The sequence below is a fragment of the Motacilla alba genome, chromosome 3 (assembly GCF_015832195.1).
Source record: "Motacilla alba alba isolate MOTALB_02 chromosome 3, Motacilla_alba_V1.0_pri, whole genome shotgun sequence".
Classification (NCBI taxonomy): domain Eukaryota; kingdom Metazoa; phylum Chordata; class Aves; order Passeriformes; family Motacillidae; genus Motacilla; species Motacilla alba.
This window is the reverse complement of record NC_052018.1, coordinates 41,979,430-42,002,747: the sequence shown is the minus strand read 5'-3', so window position 1 is coordinate 42,002,747 and position 23,318 is coordinate 41,979,430. Positions and strand designations below refer to the sequence as shown.

At 34.3% G+C, this 23,318-nt stretch overlaps 1 protein-coding gene across 4 annotated transcripts in view; it reads right to left on the bottom strand.

The window, feature by feature from the left end:
* Positions 1 to 23,318, bottom strand: part of GRIK2 (glutamate ionotropic receptor kainate type subunit 2) — a 356,698-nt gene that overhangs the window by 222,909 nt on the left and 110,471 nt on the right. For 3 of the 4 annotated variants that reach the window (XM_038133845.1, XM_038133848.1, XM_038133846.1), the window contains exons 3-4: positions 14,866 to 15,033; positions 10,634 to 10,891 (exon numbers count right to left, since the gene is read on the bottom strand). In XM_038133845.1, coding sequence (XP_037989773.1) covers positions 10,634 to 10,891; positions 14,866 to 15,033 — 426 coding nt within the window. Of the gene's footprint in view, positions 1 to 10,633; positions 10,911 to 14,865; positions 15,034 to 23,318 lie in introns of those variants that run through there. The other variant, XM_038133847.1, reaches the window with a different exon arrangement.

Sequence of the window (23,318 nt, the reverse complement as noted above, 5' to 3'; positions counted from 1 at the left end):
ATGGAAAAAGTTGACTTTTTTATTTAGTCCAGAAAAAACAATTGTCTTTTCATTGTAAACATAAATAATGCAGCTTCTAATTAGTAGCTTTAGAGTCCAACATTTTAGCAGTATTTTTCAATCTTGTAGTTAAAGGATTGGAGAGCAATCCAAATAGTATATGTGTACGCATGTATATATTTTACAAGTATTAATGCATTAGAGTCTGATGCCATTTGCAACTTGCAATATTTAAAATGGGCTATGATTAGTGGCAGGGAAATGAAGAGGAGTTCATGGACATCTAGTATTATGCTGACTTATTTTGCTGCTAAATGGGATTTCTACAAGGAAAACAATAGTACAATATCAGTAAAAAGAAGTAAATGTATTTGGTAACTGACTTCAAAAGAATTTTTGCCAAAGAAAATTCTATTTAACAAGCCTTTTGTCAAAAGTATGGCTGTTTTGTTTCAAATGTCTTTAGCTGAAAATTTAAAAATTGGATTCATGAGGGCAAGCCAATACACTTGAGACATCCATGATAGTAGTAGTATTTGCTCAAATGAGTTCTGGAGTTGTATTTGTATGACATAATTTCCTTCTGGGGGAAAAAGTGCAGATATATAAAGTGGGCACAATGTCCAGCTACCTATACCTATGTCCCTATTTCCTTACCAAACCATACAGTGTGACCACTTGCCAAATTCTTCCTCAGAGACACAAAAGAACAGTCTTTAAATCAGAACAACCTTTGAATATATAGACATGTTCTACCATATCTTAAGGAATTAATTCCAAAGCCTACATTGCCCATATGTGGCCTTTTGGCTTTACAAACACATTTAAAGAATTTACACTGCAGCAGTTTACACTTTAGGAAAAAATAATTTGATCAAGTTGGGATTCTTGAGGAGGGGGGGGTTAGGTTCTTTTGAGCATATCACTAACTAAAAGTTTTAGCCACCCTGAAAATCCAGTCGTGGACCACTGAGTATGAGAGGGCAAATAAAAGTTACTTTTTGAAAATATTTTCAGTAGGAAATAATGTATCTCTTGGATGGTAGCCATGCCAGTAATCAGAGAAAACATTTCAGGCTAGGTAGTTTTCTTATGACTTTTTTTCCTAGACTGTGTAATAGAATAGAATCATAGAAACATGATCGGAGATCATAGAGCCCAACCTCTGACCAAAGATCACCACACCAACTCAAGCATAGCGCTAAGTGCCAAGTAATTTCTTTGAAAGCTTCCAGGAATGGTGACTCTACCACCTCTCTGGACAGCCTGTTCCAATTCTCAGTATCTGAGAAAAATTCTCCCTTCTTATACAAAAACAAACAAACAAACAAACAAAAAAAAAACAAAAAAAAAGAAAGAAAAAAAGAAAAAAATCAGAACTATATTTTTAATTACATGTGTATGTGCAGGTATGTATATACATTTGATGTACAAATCTCATTATTGTGAAAAAATTTATAAGTATCTAGACTAGGCCAGAAAAAAATAAAAACCAACCCTAACTAAAATCCCAATCTTCCTTTCTTTGAGACTAAAACAGTTACTTAGTACAGGAAAGGAGAAGTGTTTAAAATTATATTAATAACTAATATTGAAATTGCAATTACAAAAATAGCATATATAGTACAGACTAGCTTTGAGGTAAAAAAAATCACTGAACAAGAAAACCATGGATCTAGGTTTAACTCCATAGGCAGACAAGATTTCTATTCTGATACTGCGCATATCACCTAATTTTTCTGCATCTTGGGTCTAAGCATCAGAATGTTAAATCCATTGTACTGCTGTTTCAGCATAATCAGCTGTAACTGAAGAGCAAGGCAATAATCAGCTTTATTGTTTTCTTTAAATATGCTAAGCAAGCACATCAGAGCATGGGTGCAAACATCTTTTATAGTTGCAAATAGCCAATCCCAATTCAGCTTATTTCCAGTAACAATTCTTTTCTAATAAAGGCTTTGCAATACTGCAGTGAAAAAAGCCCTCTATCCCATCCCACGCAGTTCCACAAGAGAGAATCAATGTGCTACTAAAGTTCAGAGAAGACCATCAGTTCATAGAACAGTTTTGATCTTGAAGATCACCATAAAACTTTTTTTCATGCCACCTGAGTACTTATTGGATGCAGCATACAGCAGCTAGAAAAAAAACAAAAATAAAAAACTCAGAGTCCTGTCCATCCTTTCCTCACCTTTGCATCTAATGTGTGAAAATATAAGAAAAAATAACATAATTGAAGGAAATGCTGAAAATTAAGACATTATGCCTTATTGATATATTAGATTTGCCATCTTCTTCTAGTCTTCAGCTACATTTGATATTTATGCTCTATTATGTCAAGCGCTCTATTATGATATGCTTTTCAAATTATGATTTGAAATGTTGTTGTTATTTTGTTTTCTAAACACGCTTTTTTGAGCATTGTGATAAAGTTTTATCATTAATTCAGTATTATGATGGTGACAGCAATAAGAATTAACAGTCCTGGGCATTTCAAATTAATTATCATTATTGTATGAAATATGATCTCTCAAGTGGATGATGTATGAGCAATGCAATTTAATGAGGGTGAAGAGTGAAAAAAAAGAGCTATACTACTGTCAAAGGATAAAAGATTTTGTCAAAGATGTCACAATCAATGACAAAAGAAGCAATACAACAAGTTAGCAATTCCAAATTGGAATTAGCTTGAAAAGATGCATAAATGAACATCCTCAGATGGAATTTACACCAGCTTAGCACATTTACTCTGGGAAACTAAAGCAGTTTCATTTTTGCTTTAAAAGAAAGGAACTGGTAAGAGTGCAGGAGAGAAAAAAACTCTAATTGAAGCTGAAATGAATCAAGACAGTAATATTGGAACTGAGAGTGATGCAGAGCAATTCACAAAGGGACTGACATCACAAGTATATTTCACAAAGTTCTCCCAACAAGAGGATAAAATATATAATACTTTTACTTTACTATTACTAAAATATGTAATATGAAATAAGAGTAAGAAAGTACTTAAGTTTGGATAAGTCTTAAAGGTACGCCCCATACAAGAATGTGAAACTGATCTTGTCTCAGTTTTCCTCTTTTCATTTTTCACTTAGTTTTCCTATCATATATTTCTGTATTTGGACATAATAAAAAAATTTCCAGTCTTCATGAAACAATTTTTTTCATCAGAAGTTCCCTAGTCAATTTTCTGTAAGGTCTAAATTCTTAAGTTTATTCAAACCCACAAAAGCAAAACAATTAAAGCACAATTTGAAGTATGTTAATTGTTATAACTTATGGAAATATTTCCTCCACCTCTTTTCCTTAGGCTTATAGAAAAATACTATAAAGCACCTTATGTATTTTTAAAACTTATTTATTTTAAATCCATAGATTTGTTTTTGTAATACCGAGTCTTATTGCAGTAAGTCCAAATTCAATTAAAAAAAAAAAACATCAAAATATGGGTGAGAGCTGTAGTAACATATTTTCCTGAAAGATGGGCTAAAATCATGCATTTAGTTAACTTGTTAACATTTACTTTGCTTTTCAAAAATTGATTAAAATCTGTATAGAATTATTCTCAAAGAACTATTGCAGGCCCACTTGCCACAAAAGAATAACAGAATTGAACACTTTTTCTTCAAACTAGCTAAAGTAATTGCGAACACCTGCATAAAGACTAAAAGTGCTTGAAAGTGAAATTTTAACATCAAAACCTCCTCCATAATACTACTGATATATTCATATAACACTAGAAAAATATTTCTGGACTTTACAGAATAAAGGTGCAATAACCATCTTAGTAAAGGAATGCACCAACCAGCTACATCCAAATATCATAATCAGGTTTAGCACAAAACTACTAATTGAATCTTCACTTGAAACTACTGTGCACAGCACTTGAAACACTCTACTTAAAAGACTTTATGGAATATGTAACCATTCAGGATAATATTCCATCATTGTCCAAATTATTAGTGTTATTAATTATTATAATTTTACCAAATTTGAATTTATTAAAGGCTTAAAAGTCTTCTTTTCTCAATAAAAATCTTAAATAAAAGTGCTAAAAATGCTGTAAGCTCTCTGAACTGGTGACTGAAAAGATGTGAAACAGAACTACAAGCCGTTCCGGCTTATATGCATGGGAAGCTTCAAGCCTGCTTTGTTCACATAGGTAAATATAACCCTCCCTTAGGTACTCATTTCATTCATTCCACTAAAGCAACACAGAATAACTGTTAATTGATAATGCACAAATTAGGAATGAATTGGTTCCATTTAACATTCTGTGCTAAGCTATGCACCCTAACCGCTGTTTTTGATATAATTTATACACAATTTTATTTATTTACAGAAAAGGCACCCACCTAGCCCTTCATAAGCAACCAGAACTCTGAATTCTGCATCTGCTTCATAGAGTCAGAATAAATGCTAGCTAAAACTGTACACGTCAAAACATTATAAATATACAAAAGTACACATGGATGCAGTTAGATGCACTTTTCATCTATACATAATATAAATATAAATCCAAATTGAGAAATCAGAATCAATAGCAGTGGAGTAACTTAATATTAATTTATAATTTAGTATTTCTGCACATTTGATAGAGACACTGGCACCAGTGGTAGTAAATAGTCCTGACAGAGACTTTTGAAGGTTACCCTTATCTGTCTTTTCTTTTCCTGTTCTGTCCAGGAAGATTAGTATGAAAATATTGATGTTGAAAAAATTAAAGAATAAAAATTAATGATAATAAAAAAACCAAACAAAACCAAACCAAAAAAAAAAAAAAAAAAAAAAAAAAAAAAATAAAAAACCAAAACAAAATTTTAAAAATATGCCACCCAGAAAAACCACCAAACCCATGAGGTGGCTTTTCCCCAGCCTTTCTAGGACACCTGTTATTTTGTTCTAACTTAAATGTTCCTAGCTATCAACTTGTTCTGCTGATATATAAGAGTATCAATATATTGATATCCCACAGTCCTCACAGGACATCATGCCTTCCAGCCCTTTCACCGGCCTTGTTGGCCTACTCAAGACACATTCAAGTACCTTAATAATATTTTTAAATTCTGGGGGCCAGAACTGCACACGAAATCAAGGTGAGGCCAAAATAACACCAAATACAGTGGGAATTAGATAATGGGAATTTTAATACTGGTCCCAAGAAAGAAATTGTCATTTTATTACAAATCAATGCCACCTGCATACTAGAGTGAATATAGCAACAAAATGACATCTTTCAACCTCATTCATTTCAGTTCAAGCACAGGATTCAGTGCTAAAGACCAACAAAAAACATTTCTATTTCTGAAATAATTTTTCAGCATTTACTTTGGCTTCTGTTCATAGATGTAACAGATTTTTGGTGTTTATACTCATTCACTCAAGACCAAAACAAAAGTTAATTAAGAAAAAATATCCAGAACCCTGTTTATATCAACTTGTTCTGTTGATATATAAAAGTATCAATATATTGATATCTATACCAGTGCCACTATAATTTAAGAGCTCATCATCTAATTATTCATGCATTTTCCCCTTTTTTTTAATTGTCTGAGATTCAAAAATTTATTTGCAGTTTCTCTAGTCTGTTTTCTTTAGCACAGAGATTAGAATATGTACTTGAAATTAGGTTATTGTTTTGAGACCAATTAAATCCATTATGACATGCAGATGACGAACATATTGACATTTTTCCACTTTTCTTTCTAAAGACAATTGACTGTAGCAAATCTGTAAATCTGAAAGGACTTAATTGGTGTCCAGGGACAGTTTAGTGGAATTTAATTAACAAAGAGACCATAAATTACTTTAAGGGAGAAAAAAAAGTAACCAGCCTCTCATTACATCCTGCAAGGAGGTTTTTTAGATTTGTGTTTTGGTTGTTTTGTTTGGTTTTTTTTTTGGGGGGGGGTGGAGTTGCTAGGATTTTGTATGTTTTTTTAATATGAAATCCTAGTTAAAAGAAATATGTTTTTCTATTTAAAATGATCAAAGGAAGCAATACTTATCTTTTTAACAAGAATTTTTTTTGCCTGTACAAGGATGAGCTATATTAAAAAAAAGTCTTGATAGATAGAAAAAAAAGGAAATTAAATCATAGAAGGAAGTAGAAAGTAGCTATTATTTAATGGAAAAAAAATTAAATCATAAAAGTAAGTGCAGGACTCTTAAAACAGAGATCCACAAGAAAAGGACTCACACATTTCTAATTTCCTGACAGAAAAAAACTCATTTACTTAGTGCCACAATGCCTACTGCATAAAATACTACCAGGGCAGAGGCTTTATTATAATATTAAAACCTTTGTCCATTCTATGTTCATTTTTATTTCCATTACCATATCCCCACAGTAAAAACTGCATCTCTTCTTATCGAGTCAAGGTAGAATTAACCTTTCTAGTTTATTCATCTACTTCATCCTATTTGTACAGTCTTGAGTCTTCCTTATTACACTGTACCCAACCTGATCTTTGCTCACTCCACTGTTATTGATCATATCCCTCTAGAAGCTTCCCTGTACCTATTTTAGCATGGCACAACCTCTATTTTCTCCTGCAGCAAGCTATCTTGCATTCCTCATTACACACTCCTGAACACAAGGCAGGTCTGATGAGCACAGAACAAACCAGTACTCTGAGGCTCAGTCTGACATGAGGAGCAATAGCTGGACTGCAGACATTCATCTTCTCTGACTTAGCCACTTCTGCATCATAAAGCACAGGCCAGGGTCTAGTTGCTACCCACAGTGCATTAAAAACAACTTATGCCTTTTCTCAAATGAGGAGTAAGATGTACAGCTCTTCCTTCTCTGGGAATATAGGGAGAATGCTTTGAAGAGAGAGACAACAAACTAATGTCTGTTCTTAGTAGTAATCTCTAAGATTATTACAAATGGAGACGGATTTCAAATTTTCTCTCTTATTTCAAACTGGGCTCTAAACTAGCACTGACTTCCCCTTTATCACCTTCACACCACCCAATCTCAATTCAAATTAGATGCAGACCAAATACAAATATTTATTTCATACATCTCAGACAATCATAAAATAGTTTGGGTTGGAAGGAACCTTAAACATCATCTAGTTACAATCCCGTTCTCAGAGGCAGGGACACCTCATCTCAATTTTTTGAAGGCAGCTACTCTGTGGATTGAAAGACACAAAAAAACCAGTGCAGAAGACTTCATCTACACTTACATGGATCAGTCACATAAATTACTTTCCTTCATACAAGGTAGAAACTTGGGGTATTGAATAGAGTTGGACACGATGGTGCTGTCCAGGGGCAGCTGGACTGTGCACTTGGAGTATTGGTCTCTAGCATACCTCTGGGAGGGACACTAGAGTTGACATGGCCTTTTACTGGCTGCAGACTGTCAAATAACCACAAGTTTTTACCATTTGTTTTTACCCTAGAAGATATATCCCACACTGAGGAGATGAAAACTTGGACACTTTTTTTTTTTTTTTTTTTTTAGCTCTGAAGCAGGTGAGATATCTCTCCTTTGTTATTACAAAACATTAGCAATTCCTTAGAAAATTCATAAAACTGAGCCCTAACATTTAAGGAGATAAACACATTTTTAGAAATGTAAATAGTTAAATAGACACATGAAATCATGCTTTCCCTCAGAGTCAACCTACCATCTTGCAGGACCTTGAGATATGGGAAAGCCCTGATAATTTATTGGAGAAGTATCCAGACCTAGTTTATGCATGCTTTATACCTTTTCTTCCTCTCTATAATAAAAGTATCAGCTCCCTTTGTATATATGTTTACAATAATAATAAAAATACATAAAGCAAATATGAATCTCAAAAAAAATATTAGTTTAGCAATTAAATTATCACTGTAGCTGCTATACCGCCATATTATTGTCTTGACCAGCATGCCATTTGGGGAATTGTCCATTCAAATAAAGGAAATCCACAGCTCTAAAATCATCATTTAAAAAGGCATACATCATCATCCTCAACAACCATTCAATAAAGGAGTGCAAAATGTGGGTGATTAAAAGAGAAACAAAGAAAAAAGGAATTAAGAATTATATCCATTACTTTAAGGAATCACTGATTAAACAGACAAAACAGACATAAACAGTGATAAATATTTTGTATTCATCGCCTTCATTTTCATCATTTGTAATTAGGTCTTAAATGGCACAAGTCATACAACACAATTTCTAAATTTTAGTAGAAACATCATATTGAGCTCCAGTCCTGGACTCACAACTGAATATTTGTCTTATCCTATGACAGGAGAGGACCACTTCCCAGGGTCAAGTGACTATTTCCTTCCAAAAGGTTCCTCTCCTCCCGCCTCAAAAACCACCAGTTTGCCCATGAACTCCAGCAGATATAAATCTTTTTCAAAACTAGTAGTTTGTCATAGCTAAGAATTGTTCCTGTATGTACTTCAAAGGCAAGTGATGCTGTGGACTTCCCAGCAGTGTCATTTGCTTTTAAAAAGTCCTGGAATTATCCACAGGAGATGCTACTAACAAAGAGAAGTTGACAGTCTTTAAAAAGTAGAACTTAAGTTCACTTTACAGAAAACACCACAAAAAAAGAGAGATGATAACCTTTTTAAAACAGACTGGGGTTTTTTTCTGCTTCTTCAGACAGAAATAGATTTCAAAGTAAAAACAAAAAATGTAGTAGATGAGATTATGGGAACAAGCAGTATTATAATACAAGGGCCTGGCCACCCCAGAAAAAAATATAATTTTTAAGATATTGTATCCTGGAACAATTCTCTATGCTTTTTGAATAGATTAAATAACTCAATCTACTAATTCATTGTGCAAAATTGTTCTAAAAGAGGTTATGTTTGAGGTTTTTTTCTCTCTCAAATATTAACAGTAATACCAAGTAGAACAAGTAGATCACAATATATACAAGAAAACCTTCTTTTTTATTTTCTTTCCCATTTCTATTCATGTCCTGGCTTCAAAACATGCTTTATTGAGATCAGGTCTATCAAGGCTGTCAACAACTTATCTCTGGATATGAAGAGATCATTAAACATGAAGTATTCTTTTGGTTTACTTTTTTTTGGACAGAGAATTACTTGAAATTATTGAGCAAAGCAGATTCAAAGTATTAAAACATATGTATTTTCTAACTGAATTGACATTTTTAAGAGTTAACCTGTTCTTGAAAATATAGTTAGGCTCCAAGTGATTTTAATAAAGGTGAAATATCTCCAATTTACACAAACCTTAATCACCACAACTCACTTCTTTCTATCATCATTTGGTTAAAATTTGAGGTTTTAGCTTCCTTTCCTGTTTCAGAACCATAAGAGATAAAAATTTAGAAAACAAAAGAGAGGGGGGGAAAAAAACAAGCTACATATTGCTTGCCTTAGGTCTATAAGCTATAGTTTGATTTTAAAACTTAAGTCAAAAGTTTGATTACCTGAAACTTTTGGTAACACCAGCCAACAAATTTGTAGTGAGGCAGCCTCTAAATGTCACTGCCTTACAATTTTTTAAAAGGCATAAAGAAAAATATCAGTTAGAAGGACACTTAAACACCATCATCTCTACGCCCTCCTAACCTATGGGTAGCTACACATGCATCTTATCTGAGCTTGAACAGCAAGCAGCTGTAGGTGTTCTGTCCTGATGTAATAACTGCTGTTTATCTAGCAGAGTTAGTCTTCCCTACAGGCAATCCACTTTGTTTCTTGATCTCATTTTTTGTATTTCAGATTTGGATAGAGAGTAGCATCATGTAACGAGCACATCAACAGCCTTCCAGTTCAATGAACCTCAAGAAGAATTTGAGGCTCCCTATGCTCTTTTCCTGATGGATCAACCAGCATGGAAGAAGTTAGCAGCATTTCCCATAAGATTTAATATGTCTTCTTTGGTCAAGCACCTTCCTTGTATCTTCCATTACAGTGACATTTTCCTCTTAACCAAGAGGAAACCACTAGACCTCCAATGAAATGTAAGTTTTATGGCATTTTTCAAAGGTACCACTGTCAAGGTGAAACTGAAAGGCAAAACAAATTTTAGGGTGACTAAGGGAAAGGTAATAACCTAGTATATTTCTGCTGGAAAGTCAGGAGTTAATTTTTAACTCCTGTAATTTAACTGTAAAACAAGCCTCCAAACTTCCTTTTGGTCCAGCTGCTAGGAGCTGAAACTAGGGCTCCTTCTTCACTTCTATTTGAAGAAACAGATACTAAAATTCCAAACAAATATGGCATCCGTTTTCAAATTCAACCAACACCAGAAACAGTACCAGAATTTAAGCTTTCTAGTTCACTGAGAACACTAGTGTATTTTTCAAGTTACCATATTTTTCTTCCAAGTTTAGGTTTTAAGTAAAATCAAAAGACATAGCTGTTAGCAACTGTTAAGGCACTGCAGAAAACACAGAGAGAGTGTGACCAATTTATTGACAGCTGTGAGCTAAAACACACAGAATTCAGCAACTGAAGCATACTTACGAGAATACTTATGCTAATCAGTCCACATTATTTGTTATACACTGCCTCACCAGTAAAATTCTTGCAAACTATTAAAGATTTCTTAAATTATGAAATATGAGTAGTGACACCCTTCCTCCCTCTCTTTGTGTATGTGAATAGATCTGCACATAGCCTGATGCTTTGGCCTTACCAGTGCTGTCATCGTAAACAACAGTAACTGTTTTCCACTTGAAGAACTGCACAAGGTCAAGGATGGCACGGCTGAGTGAAGAGAAATCTGGATAGAGGCTGACATAGAAGGAGTCCTTGTTGTCTGACACCTGATGTTTCCAGCGGGTCTGGATGTGTGGAACTCCCAAGGCGTTGCAGATGGATTGCACGGCATTGGCTGAGGAGCTGTGGGATGGTCCGAAGATGGCTGCCACCCCAAGGGACAGCTGATCGCAGGCTGAAGAGGAGACAGAAGTCTGTCAATGATGAGAGGAAAAAAGGCAGTGTGCCAGAAGGTATTGCACAATTCATGTTAAACAAAAGGCACTCCATGAAATATGACTGTCCAACTGACAGAGCTCCCTTCTTGTGCAACACTTTCATTTACACATCTCAACTTCAGAATATGTTTCCTAGCTTTCATTATAAACTGATGAATATTGACTCCTAACATCTAAATAGTGCTCAGCTATGTTTATTAAATACTCCTATGCCAGTGGAAGTGATAAAGGCCAGTAATCTTGTGTCTTTTTAAAAGTACTGACAAATAAAATAGGTTTGTGCTTAGCTGCACCTTACCTTTGGGAAAGGGTCGAATAGGACAGTATCCTAATCTGGGTTGCTTAAGCGATAACTTCCTCCTCAATCAGTCACCATTATTTCTACTGAAGTCCTAATTACTCAGAAATTTTACATGTGAAGTACCTCACAGTTAATTTTCAGGCACAGAGTTAATTTCATTAAAATGGACATTTGAATTTCTGTATCTGAAATAGGCATGTTGATTAGTACAATTAAAGGACCAGTATTTTCCCTAAAATTAAATTGCTGTCTGTTAGTGAAAAAAAAAAAATAGGTGTCCCTTCTTAAAAACTGGAAATGCTCAGTTTTGCTATACTTGTATGAGTACATAAAACTGGCCCTGAGAGTCACTGACGTGATAGTGCTGTATTCAAGGGGCTCAGCTTCCTGTTTTCTGGTACAGGTTGGCCCTACCTGTACTGTTCATTAGCAGCCTCTGGTCTCCCAGACCACATTGCAGTATCATCTCATTGAATATTTGTTAGAACATGCCAAAAAGAAGGCAGGAAAAAATAATCAATTCTGAAGACCAGAGTTTCAGCCAATGCCCTGCTCCTATCTCATTCACTACCATAGGCATAACTTTTACAAGTAAGCAGCTCTGAAAAACAGACTCTCTTCTAGAAAAACAACTCATTTGGTAGAGAGAAGTAATGAAAATCAAGCTAGACATGAGTATTTGCATGGGGTTTGATTAATTCTGTTACTCCACCATCAGTGCTCCTGACAGCTGAGGAAACAAGCAGTAGAAACACATCTTGCTGCGTTGCTTTTCTCATCAATTCAAAATTAATTGTTGTGCACATTCTTTTCAACTTGATGAAAATATTGCTAAGTCTTTCAAGTGCACTGCAGAAACTATGCTGGCACACCTTTTTATTGCTGCAGAACACCAGTGGTTTAAATAAACTTGTCAGACACACTGGATCTTCATCGGTGTGTTGCCTAAATGACTAGCTCAATAAAAAAACATTTATGCTAATATTGCCCTTCCTAGGAGTAATCAACAAGCTTTATGCAAATGTCAGTAAATGGGATCACTAACAACAGCAATAGCTACCAGATGGCTTTTCAATGGACTTTTTTTTCCTCTTTCTGAGGTTTGAATAATGCAATGCTTTCACACGTGATTTAATATGGCACTGGCTCTATCAGATGCATACCAATTTTCCTAGAATGTTGAGGGATATTTTGTTGCATTTACATTATTCTTCACTGAAACAGTAGCCTGGAAATATCTTCTTGACTTCAGGTTGCTTATTCATATGGTACCTTTAAAAAGCCATTAATATTTCTTCTATATTCAACTTCAAAAGTATGTGTTAATAAGAGGTCTAAACAGGCTATTTTTGATGCAATGCCTGCCTACTCACTAATGGACATGATAATGAACCACAAAAATGAGTCAAATGCTTAAACTTCATTGTTAAAATTCTGCTTTGAATCCATCATAATAAAATGAACCATTTTGTGTTAACCTTTAGCCTCTGATTCTGAACTAAAGCACCTGTGAGCACAAATGCAGTTGTCTGTATTGTGAATTGATGATGCAAAAGGCTATTAGTACTAGAAGATTATACAGATTTTGATATAGCCTGAGCAGTTATAAATGAAGTGTTGCATTCTCATCCAAGAAGCAAGTGGGAAAAAGGAATATATGCATTCTATTCAATATGTCTAATCAATAGCACATTGTCATTCTAATTTCAGGTATTATAGTCTGACAAGAATTAGCAACATAATATTCAGGCTAGAAAACCCCAGGTAAGGGCTAAAAGTAGTTGCATTTTCTCAGGAAAGAATTAAAGAATTAGAGATCTCCTGAGAAATTTTTCTGCGGTCTGCATCATCCTTCAGGAACAGGGAGAAAATGTCCTGCTAGATTTCAGAGGTCAGCATGTGCAGGAGTCAGGAAGCAGGTGAATTTGGAAGGTGAAAAGGAAAAGAGAATGAAAGAAACAAAACCAAGATTCAGCACTTTTATTCACTGTTGGCTGAGATGGAAAGGAAAGAGTAGTCTCTCTCAAGACCTGCTTTAATCCATCAATCATCCAAAACACTAGAATAACAACTCAAAGATACTCTATTAAAAGTGCATTTTTTCCCTCTTTCTTCTATCATGCATGCTACTCTGCAAAGAAACCATCTTGCTAGGCAAAAATATTTAGCCTATAATTTTTCATACATGAAAAATGACCAATTTTCATTACAATTTTTCATAATAATCTTTCGATGACTGAAATGTATTTCTGTACAAATAAGGATACTCTCTTTTCATGCCTAAAAAGAATTTATATTTAAATATTTGTTTGTCAAATAAACAGATAAACAGGTTATCAAGATTCTCTGTTAATTTGTTATAGTAAAAGAAGTAAAAATTTCCCTTCAGTTCTAAACTGAATATTTAATTAGTATTAAATTCCACTTTTAAGATGTCCGTCATTTACATTAATAATGCCACAGGAGCTTTCCCTTATGTATAATTTCTAATGTTGTATCAAGTGTTTTCACTATTCTTAGCCCACCATAACACCAAAAATCCCTTATTGTATAAAGCTTTTTGTCTTTAATGCTTGGGAGAGACACGCTGGGACCAGATCACTTGGCAGATTTAGACTAGGAACCTGCCATAAGAAATGCAGGCTGACCTCCAATTCTTTCACCCTTCTTATTGTCTTGTTACATATAGCATTCATATTAAATGACCTCTCCAATTTATCAAAAAGGTGTTTTTAAAGAGCATGTAATACAGTGCAAAATTCAGTCTTACTGAGTTTGACATGAGGCTTTGTACTTTCTTCCATAAATACTCATTGAACTTTTTGATGTTTGCACTTTCTAGGATACAACAATGATGCAGAAACTTAAGTTAATTAAGTCCCTGACTTAAATATAAAGCAATCTGAAAATTTAGTGGGTTTTGTTTGGTTGGTTTTTGGGGGTTTGTTTGTTTGTTTGCTTGTTTGGGGTTTTTTTTTTTGGGAATCAAAGATTTTAAAATTTAGGGAAAATGTTCAAACTTAATTTTTACTCTTAATTCTTCTGTAAACATATAATGTATAGTTAGGAGAAAAGAGCTTAACTCAGGCCGAGACATGTATCTGATAGTGATAGTCTTAAGCACAGACTTAATATTTAGGCTTATTTTTATGCCGTGCTGGTAAAAGATGCACAAAATTACAACTACTACTTCCCTTTCAAAGTTTGTGATTAACTATATAAAGTCATTTGTGAAAATGTACTTGAAGTGATTGAATGTTTAAATTGAATCCCAGTTTCAGTAGAATTTGGGGGAACTTGGCATTTTGCTAGATAAATTTTGAAGACGGTGAGATTTCTTACTCCAAAGGAGCTGGTATAAGAAACACCCTAGTCACAATATTCAGTAAAATTTATTTCAGATTTTAAATATTTAAGGGAATAGCTTTTAGATAGGGTTAGTGGGAGCAAAGGTGGCGATGTAATTGTCAAGCAGTTACCATTACAACATTTAATAAAGCAGCTCTTTAATGTCAGGGACAATTATGTCAGTCTCATTGCATATGGCTTCATCACATAGACATTTTTTCAGGTAAGTAAACCAAGTGAGCCTTAGTCCTTCATTAAAAAACTAAATATGCAAAAGGTTACCTTTTTTGGATGCTTCAAAACTGTCATAGAGATTTATCTTTTGTGTGTCGTATGTTAATGTGGTGTTTGGCAGAAGAGTTCTGTTTCTGTTGATTGTGTTCACAGCAAATCTGAAGGCTAATTCTTCTGCTCCCATTGGACCAGATTCCACACACTCAAAAATGCCTCCTGGTATAGGAACAAAGAAAAAAGAACAAAATAAAAACCACTAGTAAGCAAAAGGACTTAAAATAACATCTTTAATAATCCTTTTGGAAAAGATTCATCAGTCCAAAATATTTAATTCCATAAACCTGATACAGTGCAACTCATGATTTTGATGAGCTGTGAGTCAAGCAATAAATAAACTAGCAACAATGAGGACTTACCTTAAGGAAAATCTGTTGCTTTTTTTTCTATTCAATACTCATTTTAGTATTGTGAATAAAAAAAATGTAGCATTATATATTAACCACACAATTTAGAAGCAAAATAGGAGAAGGATGAAGTATATTTAATTATTACCTAGCTACTATCGCTCTTGCAAATATTTTATATAGTTAAACTTGAAATGAATATATTTGTCCCTTCCAGATCTTCCACGACCTATGTGTGTGTGGCAGGTGGAAGGGAGACACGCATTCTTGCTTTCTACTTACAATACATTAGTAATGAACTTGACAGTCCACTGAAAATACAACATACAAAGAAGTATAGAACTGGGATGCCTCAAATTGTATCCAGAAATTAAAATGGAGAGATATTTTAACATGACTGTTTGCCTGAACTGATAAATATGTTGAGCAAAAAGTTCAGATTTTGCTCTTTTGCCCTGAACTGCATGTAGATGTTAACCTCATTCTCAGTAAATACAGGAATCCAAGAAACTACACCCTGCATAACCTCTATCCTGCAATAAAAACATCCCCAAAAAGGCATGCTGCCAGAGTAGGACATGCCCAAACAATAAGCAATTTCTAGAACACTTATGAGCTAACCTTCATCCTAGATGAAGCAAATATACTTGTGAGAAAATGCTGTATGTCAGCTATTCTCATTAATGAGATATCATTGTCCATAGAATGTAAATTTATACATACTTTCAGGTAATATAATTTATTCTTGGATCTGGAAAAGCCAAGGGTACTGTGACAATAAAAGTAATTTGAAGATGTGTCCTTACTGTTGTGACATGGAATGCCTCAGAAAAATGATCAGTATCCTTATGGTCCGTCCCTTCAGCCCCCATTTAACAAAGACCTGTCAATTCTAATGGACAGACAACAGCCATCATCACAGGATCACTAATTACAAGCCAGGTATTGTGTCACTGGAAGGAATGCTACTCATTCACTCTCTTCTTGCTTGTATTTATTCATTTCCAAAGTAGTGATGCTACTTGGACTTGTACTGTCTAAAAAAATTCTATTCAACACTGTTACTTTCTCACCAAGAACTTCTCAGAATCTGAATATTCAGTGACTGGATTAAACTAAATTTCAAAAACTACAGTCAGTTTGTAAACAGTCTTGTGAGTAACCAAGCAGATAAACTGTTGGTAAGGCAAAGAGATGTGTATTTACTATTTATTGATAGTATTAAATATAGAAGGCTGTCTGGTTTTGCAAGTCTTTTTCCTCTTGCAACACATTTCTCACTACAAAACTGAGGTGTTAACCTTTTTTTCCTGCAGATCAGCCTTTTAATTTCTGGCAAGAGCCATAGGAGCAGATGGTCATATAATATTACTTGAAAAGCACAAGCCCTTTCCACTAAGATGTGACTAATAATTATTTAAGCATTAGTCATTTCAAACTGGAAAAGAGGCATTGATGGGAAAGGCAGACTCTTAAGAAAAATTTCAATATCTAGGGAAATTCAAACTGATTGAGCATAGAATATATACACACACACACACATATATACACAGAAATATGTGTACATAATGTATACAATCAGTAACCAACATTAACAAAAGTGTCAGAGCTCAAGCCAAAGAAACTTAGATAGTTTTCAGTACACTTCAGTACACTAGTACACTTTAAAACTCAAAAAAATGACCATGTTTATTTGCACAATAGTGGAATATGAACATGAAAGGCAACCTACTGCTTTTGAAGTTAATGGAGTACTCAGCTCAGGGAAACATTCTAATAGACAAGCTTTTGTGCTGCCAAATCTTACAGAATCTAAGCATTGCAATTCGAATGGTGACATATAGGAGGATAGTATTTTGATTTGGGGAAAATACTTTTAAATTACTGCAGAAATCCAAAAATCAGTTAAATTATAAGTATAGATATTAAGAGACAATAAAAAGACATTTACATGAAAAAAATTAAAATTAAGATAGATTTCATAGGCTTTCCTAAGGCATCTGGAGCACAGTTATTCAAATATATTTAAATAAACCAGTATCACACAAGAATTATGAAATCCTAATTGTATCCTAAGCTAAATGGATTAATTAAAAGAAATAAACATTATAGTCTTTTGGTTCTCCTGAAGTTTTTATATTGGAAGATTTATTCTCTAATTTCCATGTGTCTGAAGCTCAGTATAACCTTCCTTCTTTGTTCTTGCATTTTTCATTCTACTGATTTCTAAATCATTGAGACAGGAAATTCTGTCAAAGAGTCAGCTACTGCTCTCAGAACAAAAAAAAAAAAAAAAAAAAACAAAAAAAAAAAGAGAAACTTTATTTTGACCTTGCCTATCTAGGTAACTCCTAAGGTTAGTGACAGTCCATCATATAGTAAGACAATTTTATGAAGATGACATCTCCTATGAGTGGCTATGATGCTTAGGTGCCCACATACACCATTCAGTGATTTCTTTCCTCACTTACTGACTTACTCCCTATTCCTGTGATAAAAAAACTCCAAACCTGGCATCATACGATCCATCTGTTTCAGGTTATATTTCCAGTCCTAAGAAAAAGATAAGTAGAATAACCTGTTCCTATTGTTCTATGATTAGGATATTTTGCTAGGAGGAAGGAAAACTTATTTTCTCCTCCTGAATATTTTCACATTTTGCACTAGGTAGACACTGAAATTAAAAATAAGAACCCAAGGGGAATATAAAGTAGACCATATATTTGAAGATTCCTAGCTATTTTCTAAGCTGTAGGTTGTCAAAAATCCACTAGGTTCCTTTCATTTCAGTTTAGTAAAATTTGTAATAAAATATTTTGGATACTAGAAGGTATACATTCATCGAAACCTTCACACTAAGAGACTCAAATCAACTGGTTCTCAAAAGTGTTCTATGTCCTACTAATATGCAAAATGGTTCCCCAGCAGTGAATGCAGCTTTGGCCAAGCTGATACAGCACATAAACACACATATCATTGTTTAATTGAACATTTATTTAGTTTAAATTGAACTCAACTGCTAAGACCAGGAGCTCAGACAGACACATGTCTGAATTCTGAATATCAGAATATATTAAAAAACAGGTCATCATCCTCCAGATGGAGAAGCCTTGTTAGTTTGCTTGGAAGTCTATGCATTTCAGATGTTTCCATTTATGTGTCTTTGCTCAGCAAAGACACATAAATGAGTTCAAGCAATGACAAGAATGAAAACTTTTAAATGGTGCTTTTCCAATGCTGCATAAGAAATAGAAACTTATTCAATAACTTTAAATTTACTATTGTGTTCCCATTTGTTAATGAGTATGTAAATAATAGTAAAAAAAATTAAAAATACTTCGAGTATTTTTAAAGACTATATCATGCAAATCCACTGGCTTAATACTGGGAGACAATGCATTAATTACATTGCATTTTTTTTAAATGGAAAGGAAAATAAAAGAACTGGCTTTCCAGTTCAGATATACTCAATTATGAAGGAATAGTAGTATCCAGAAGCTGTTATAGCATACTGTGTCATGTTGTTCCTTCTCAAGCAGGCTTTTCTTTACTGCTGCTTTACTTTGTATTCAGGATGGCCTTATTAATAATCAAATTGAGAAATGCACTGCAAGCCTTTAGATAAGCAGAGAGAAGAGTCATAAATCTTGCCATTCGTATGGGGACAAGCAGCCAAACCAATGTCTATCTCTGTCTTACAGCTTGAAAAATGCAGGTGTTAGGATTTGGGGGTTTTTTTTAACAGTGTTTATAGACCCATGGTAGGCAGAAACATTAGTTCTCAGATTCAACCAGCAGCACATCCTGGAAGAATAGCCTGAAATTCCACTACTACCTCAAAAAAAAAAAAAAAAAAGAGAGAAAACTTAAAAGCAGTAAAAAAATGTGTATGTTATTCTTAACTTGCTTCAGTAGTCTCATACATGGCTTCTTCATTTACAGAGTTAATGATAAGGCAGTTTATCTCTGCCCTATAGTAGTGACACCAAGGAATATGGGACACTTATCTACAGCTCAATCTGTAGCCCATGAAGTTTTGTAGGCTGTGTACAGTACCTGAGAGCTGTATAGCTGAGCACTTCCAACTTTTATTGTCACAGTAGCCACTAAGATAAAGCTCACTAGATTTTTTGGGGTGATCAACACCTGAGGAATATTTCAGACATGCCAATCCAAGCCACATAAGCCAGAGCAATTAAAAAATATTCTTTAAATACTGCATCTTTGAAGTGACATCTGGGATAATTCAAATTTCCTATTAATGTTGATGTGAAAGAATCGTTTTTAATGTACCTGAAATCCATTAGGATTTTTCATCAATTGACTCTATTAAAAAAACCTTTATATGATCAAGTTCTTTTACAATAACAAATAGGCAATCATCAATGTAATGATGATGGAATAACAGTTTCTTCAGAAACACAAATCATTCAAAAAAAAAGGGGAGTAATATTTTACCAAAAAGGATCTAATATAGATGTCTTTAATATTTTCCAAGGAAAAAGAAAATCTAAAATAGTTCATAATTATACAAGTCTAAAAAATTGTAATGAAATTTTTCAAATTAAAAGCTCTGCATTTTCTGTCAAAAACCTGGAATAGAATTGACATTTATTGCTTATTTATTGCTTACAAGTCATCCTGTTTTCCCCAGTTTTCAAATAATTTTCTTAAACACAACATCCAGAGGGGGAAAAAAGTAAACTTGTTACACATCATGGAAAAAATTATCACCCCAAAAAAATTTTCTTACTCTAAAGTACCTAATTTCAAAAATAATAGCTTAACCCTCTGAACCTGTTGGAACCCAGGACTCTCCTCTGGGTGCCCTGGATGGCCAGAGCTGCTGGCAGGGGGCTCTGGGACCCAGGCATGCAGCCAAAGACACACGTGGGGTTTTGATCTTAGCCCATGGAGCAAATTACTAACTCTGTATGAAGAATTACAAGCCACACACACAAGTTTAGATAGCATAGTAGAGATAATCACGAAGTGAAAGGAAGGATTTCTGAGTGCTGTACAGGGGGGTTTTAAGCCTTGTACGCAGGGGTCCAAGTTTTGTACATGGGGGTCAGGAGATCTAAGATGGAGGGACTTGGGTGTGCCCTGTCCTCTTTCTTTCTCCTTCCTAGCCTCCATGTCTTTGGTGATGTTGGCACTCACAGATTGGTTTAGAGTAGAAAGTCACCATTCAATATAGATAGTAGGTATTGGAGAAAAAGCATAAACATGTAGTACGTAATATATGATATAAAAGATGGCACCAGCCCCCTGGGAGGGCAGTGTGCCTTTGTCTGAGCTGCTGAACGGGCCACAGCAGCTCAGGGAGAAGAATCTTGTAGATAACCAACAATAAACAACCTTGAGAACAGACAACAGAAGACTACTGAGTCTTTCTTCGAAGGCATGGGTTGGAGGAGGGACTTTTCCATCTTTCGGGGTCATCCCAATCTGGGGGTGAAACCCCACATGAACCCATTTTCCATTTCCATTCCACAACAGGGTCCCCTTTGAAGATTACCATCTTGTGTGTTTTGTGTTATCATCTCCATGTAACACCTGACAAAACGCAGCAGGAAGAACAAAACTGCTTAACTGCATGAATCATTAGATAACTAGAAGGTCCAGAAGGAGTTATTAGGAAATCTCTCCTTCTCTTACATGTAGAGAACTTCAGAAATAGCAGCATACCATGAAACCTGAGCTGCTGTTACCTACTTGAAAGTATCCTCATCCAAGCAAGCTTTAAAAGTATCCAAGTAAGACTTCCAAAAAGCTAATAGCAGATCTGGCTAATATTAAATGAAAGAATTTCTCCTTTGTTTCTGGTACAGTCACAGTCACCTGTTTGTTTCATGAGAAATTAATGCCATCTAATTACAGCTACAGGCCTTTTTGCAGTCTTAGCCCTCTGAAAAATTAAACCCTTAAACATGCAACAGAAGCCCACATTACCTCAGATCACAGTCTATCAAATCAGTCATTATGAAGCTTGCAGACTACTTGAAATTACTTAGCCTAAAATAACTGGTTCTAATGATATTGCAAATGTATGAACTATATACAGAGAATTAAAACTTCCATGGTTTTTAAATGTGAAACCTCGATACAAAAATTCAAAAAATCATTCACACGTAACGTTTTTCATGTTAACAAAGTTATGGAAACAGTAACAATAATCTTAATTTTATTTTTAATTATGATTTCCTTGTTTGATGTTATGAAATTAAGTTTCTTTTTTTTCTAATATCAAACCAACCGGATAGGATCTTGCACATACACATACTAGCTTTTAATAGCTATACATTTTTTAACATTTTAGCCATATCATCAACATGTACCAATCTGCACAAATTTACTGACAGTTATAAAGGTCTTTATTAATGCGTTATAAAAACTAGCATCAGTCACATGTGACATGAACGCTGTTTTTTAATGATACAGTAACTCTTTAAATATAGCAATGAAAACCTCTTTCTTAAGTAATATTAAAAATGAGACTAAGAGCCTGGAGAAAAATTTATTTTAAAGCCTAGTAACATTTCTTCCCACCATTTTACTTTGAAAACATACAAATATATTTAAATTTTACTGCTAAATTTATATTAAGTTCTCTAGGAATTACTTTTTTTTTATTCTTTTTCCTCACCTCAGGTCAATACTTTGAATCTATGATAATTATGCTGCCCAGATGTAATCCTGATGTGACAAATAGCAATCTCTTTTTTTGATTATTTCATGTTCAGTAGACATGAACTCTCAGACAGACTTTGTTCAACTAGCTGCAAAATTTGGGAGAAAGGAGTAGATGGTATCCGTGATAAACAACTTTTCTAAAAAGTGCTTCAAGACAGAATGAAAGTAATTCTGTCAGGTATTATACTATTAAAATATATCCTTTTATCTGTCATGTTCCAATTTCAAAATTGGCCATTTGGTAATTGGAGCCAATGGCTGTGCAAGGAAGTACCACATGGAGAAGATAATAAGTCAAAAGCACATTATTGAGAGTTCAGAGGATTTATTACACTATAGACATTTACAGAGATGGGAATGATGGCTTTTTGGAAGTGTGAATGGACTACACTTCTCCAGTAGAGTTATAGCCAGGAGGCACTGAAGAGGCTCATCCCAAAAACCCGATATCAGTGACAAGGCATGCATGGCACTGAGAGGAGGAGGCACAGTAGGTGCTGAGCTACAGGGACTGATAGAGGCTGCTGGCTGAAGGCATTTTAGTCCTAATCAAGTGTGCTGTGCACTGTACTGATAATCCTCTTTCAGGTCCTGTTATGGATTTGAAAGCTACAGAGGTGGTTCAAAGAACTCCTTAAAGGTTGACAGCTTAGACTTTGTGCTTCCTACAAATACAGTACAAAATTACATCTTAGCCACTTATTTCTGTCTGGAATAGGATTTAAGAAATTGAATCACTTTCAAACAAGATGTTAAAAATGAATGAAAAATTTTCTTCTTTACAATGTTTTCCATAAAGTAATGTAGTTTATGGAATTATAGATTTCAAATACAGTTGTGTGAATCTGAACAATACCACATTTTTATTACTTCTTTTCAAAATTATATTGAAAGCCTTCTAAATCTCACAACAGGAAAAAGTTGAAAAGGATTACTTGACAAAGAAAATGCTGGTTATTTGACTTTGAAGCCGGTTTTATGTGGATACAGCACTGCAGAAAAAGATAGCACACTTCAGCAGAAACCTTTATCCATTCTGAGTGCACATATGGTTTGGAGGAAGGAAGCAGGATCCAGAATTTCAGGGGTTTGTTTTCATTGCTACTGATTTCCTGCACAATATTGGATAAGATTATTTTCTTTAAAATAAATATTTCATCCCAAAACATCTAGACATTGCAATACACTCACAATTATTGGAAAATCCAACATGTTTTGAAATGAGATATAATTTCTGTTAAAGGCATTCATGGAATCAGTGTATGAAGCCACAATCACAAGATCCTGCAAATTTTGCTGTTTAAAATGCATGGAGCTATTAGCTTCAGCATCCAAGTTATACTTCGATTGGCATTTTAGTGTAGTTGCATGAAACTGCCAACTTTTAGGTATGTTCAAATC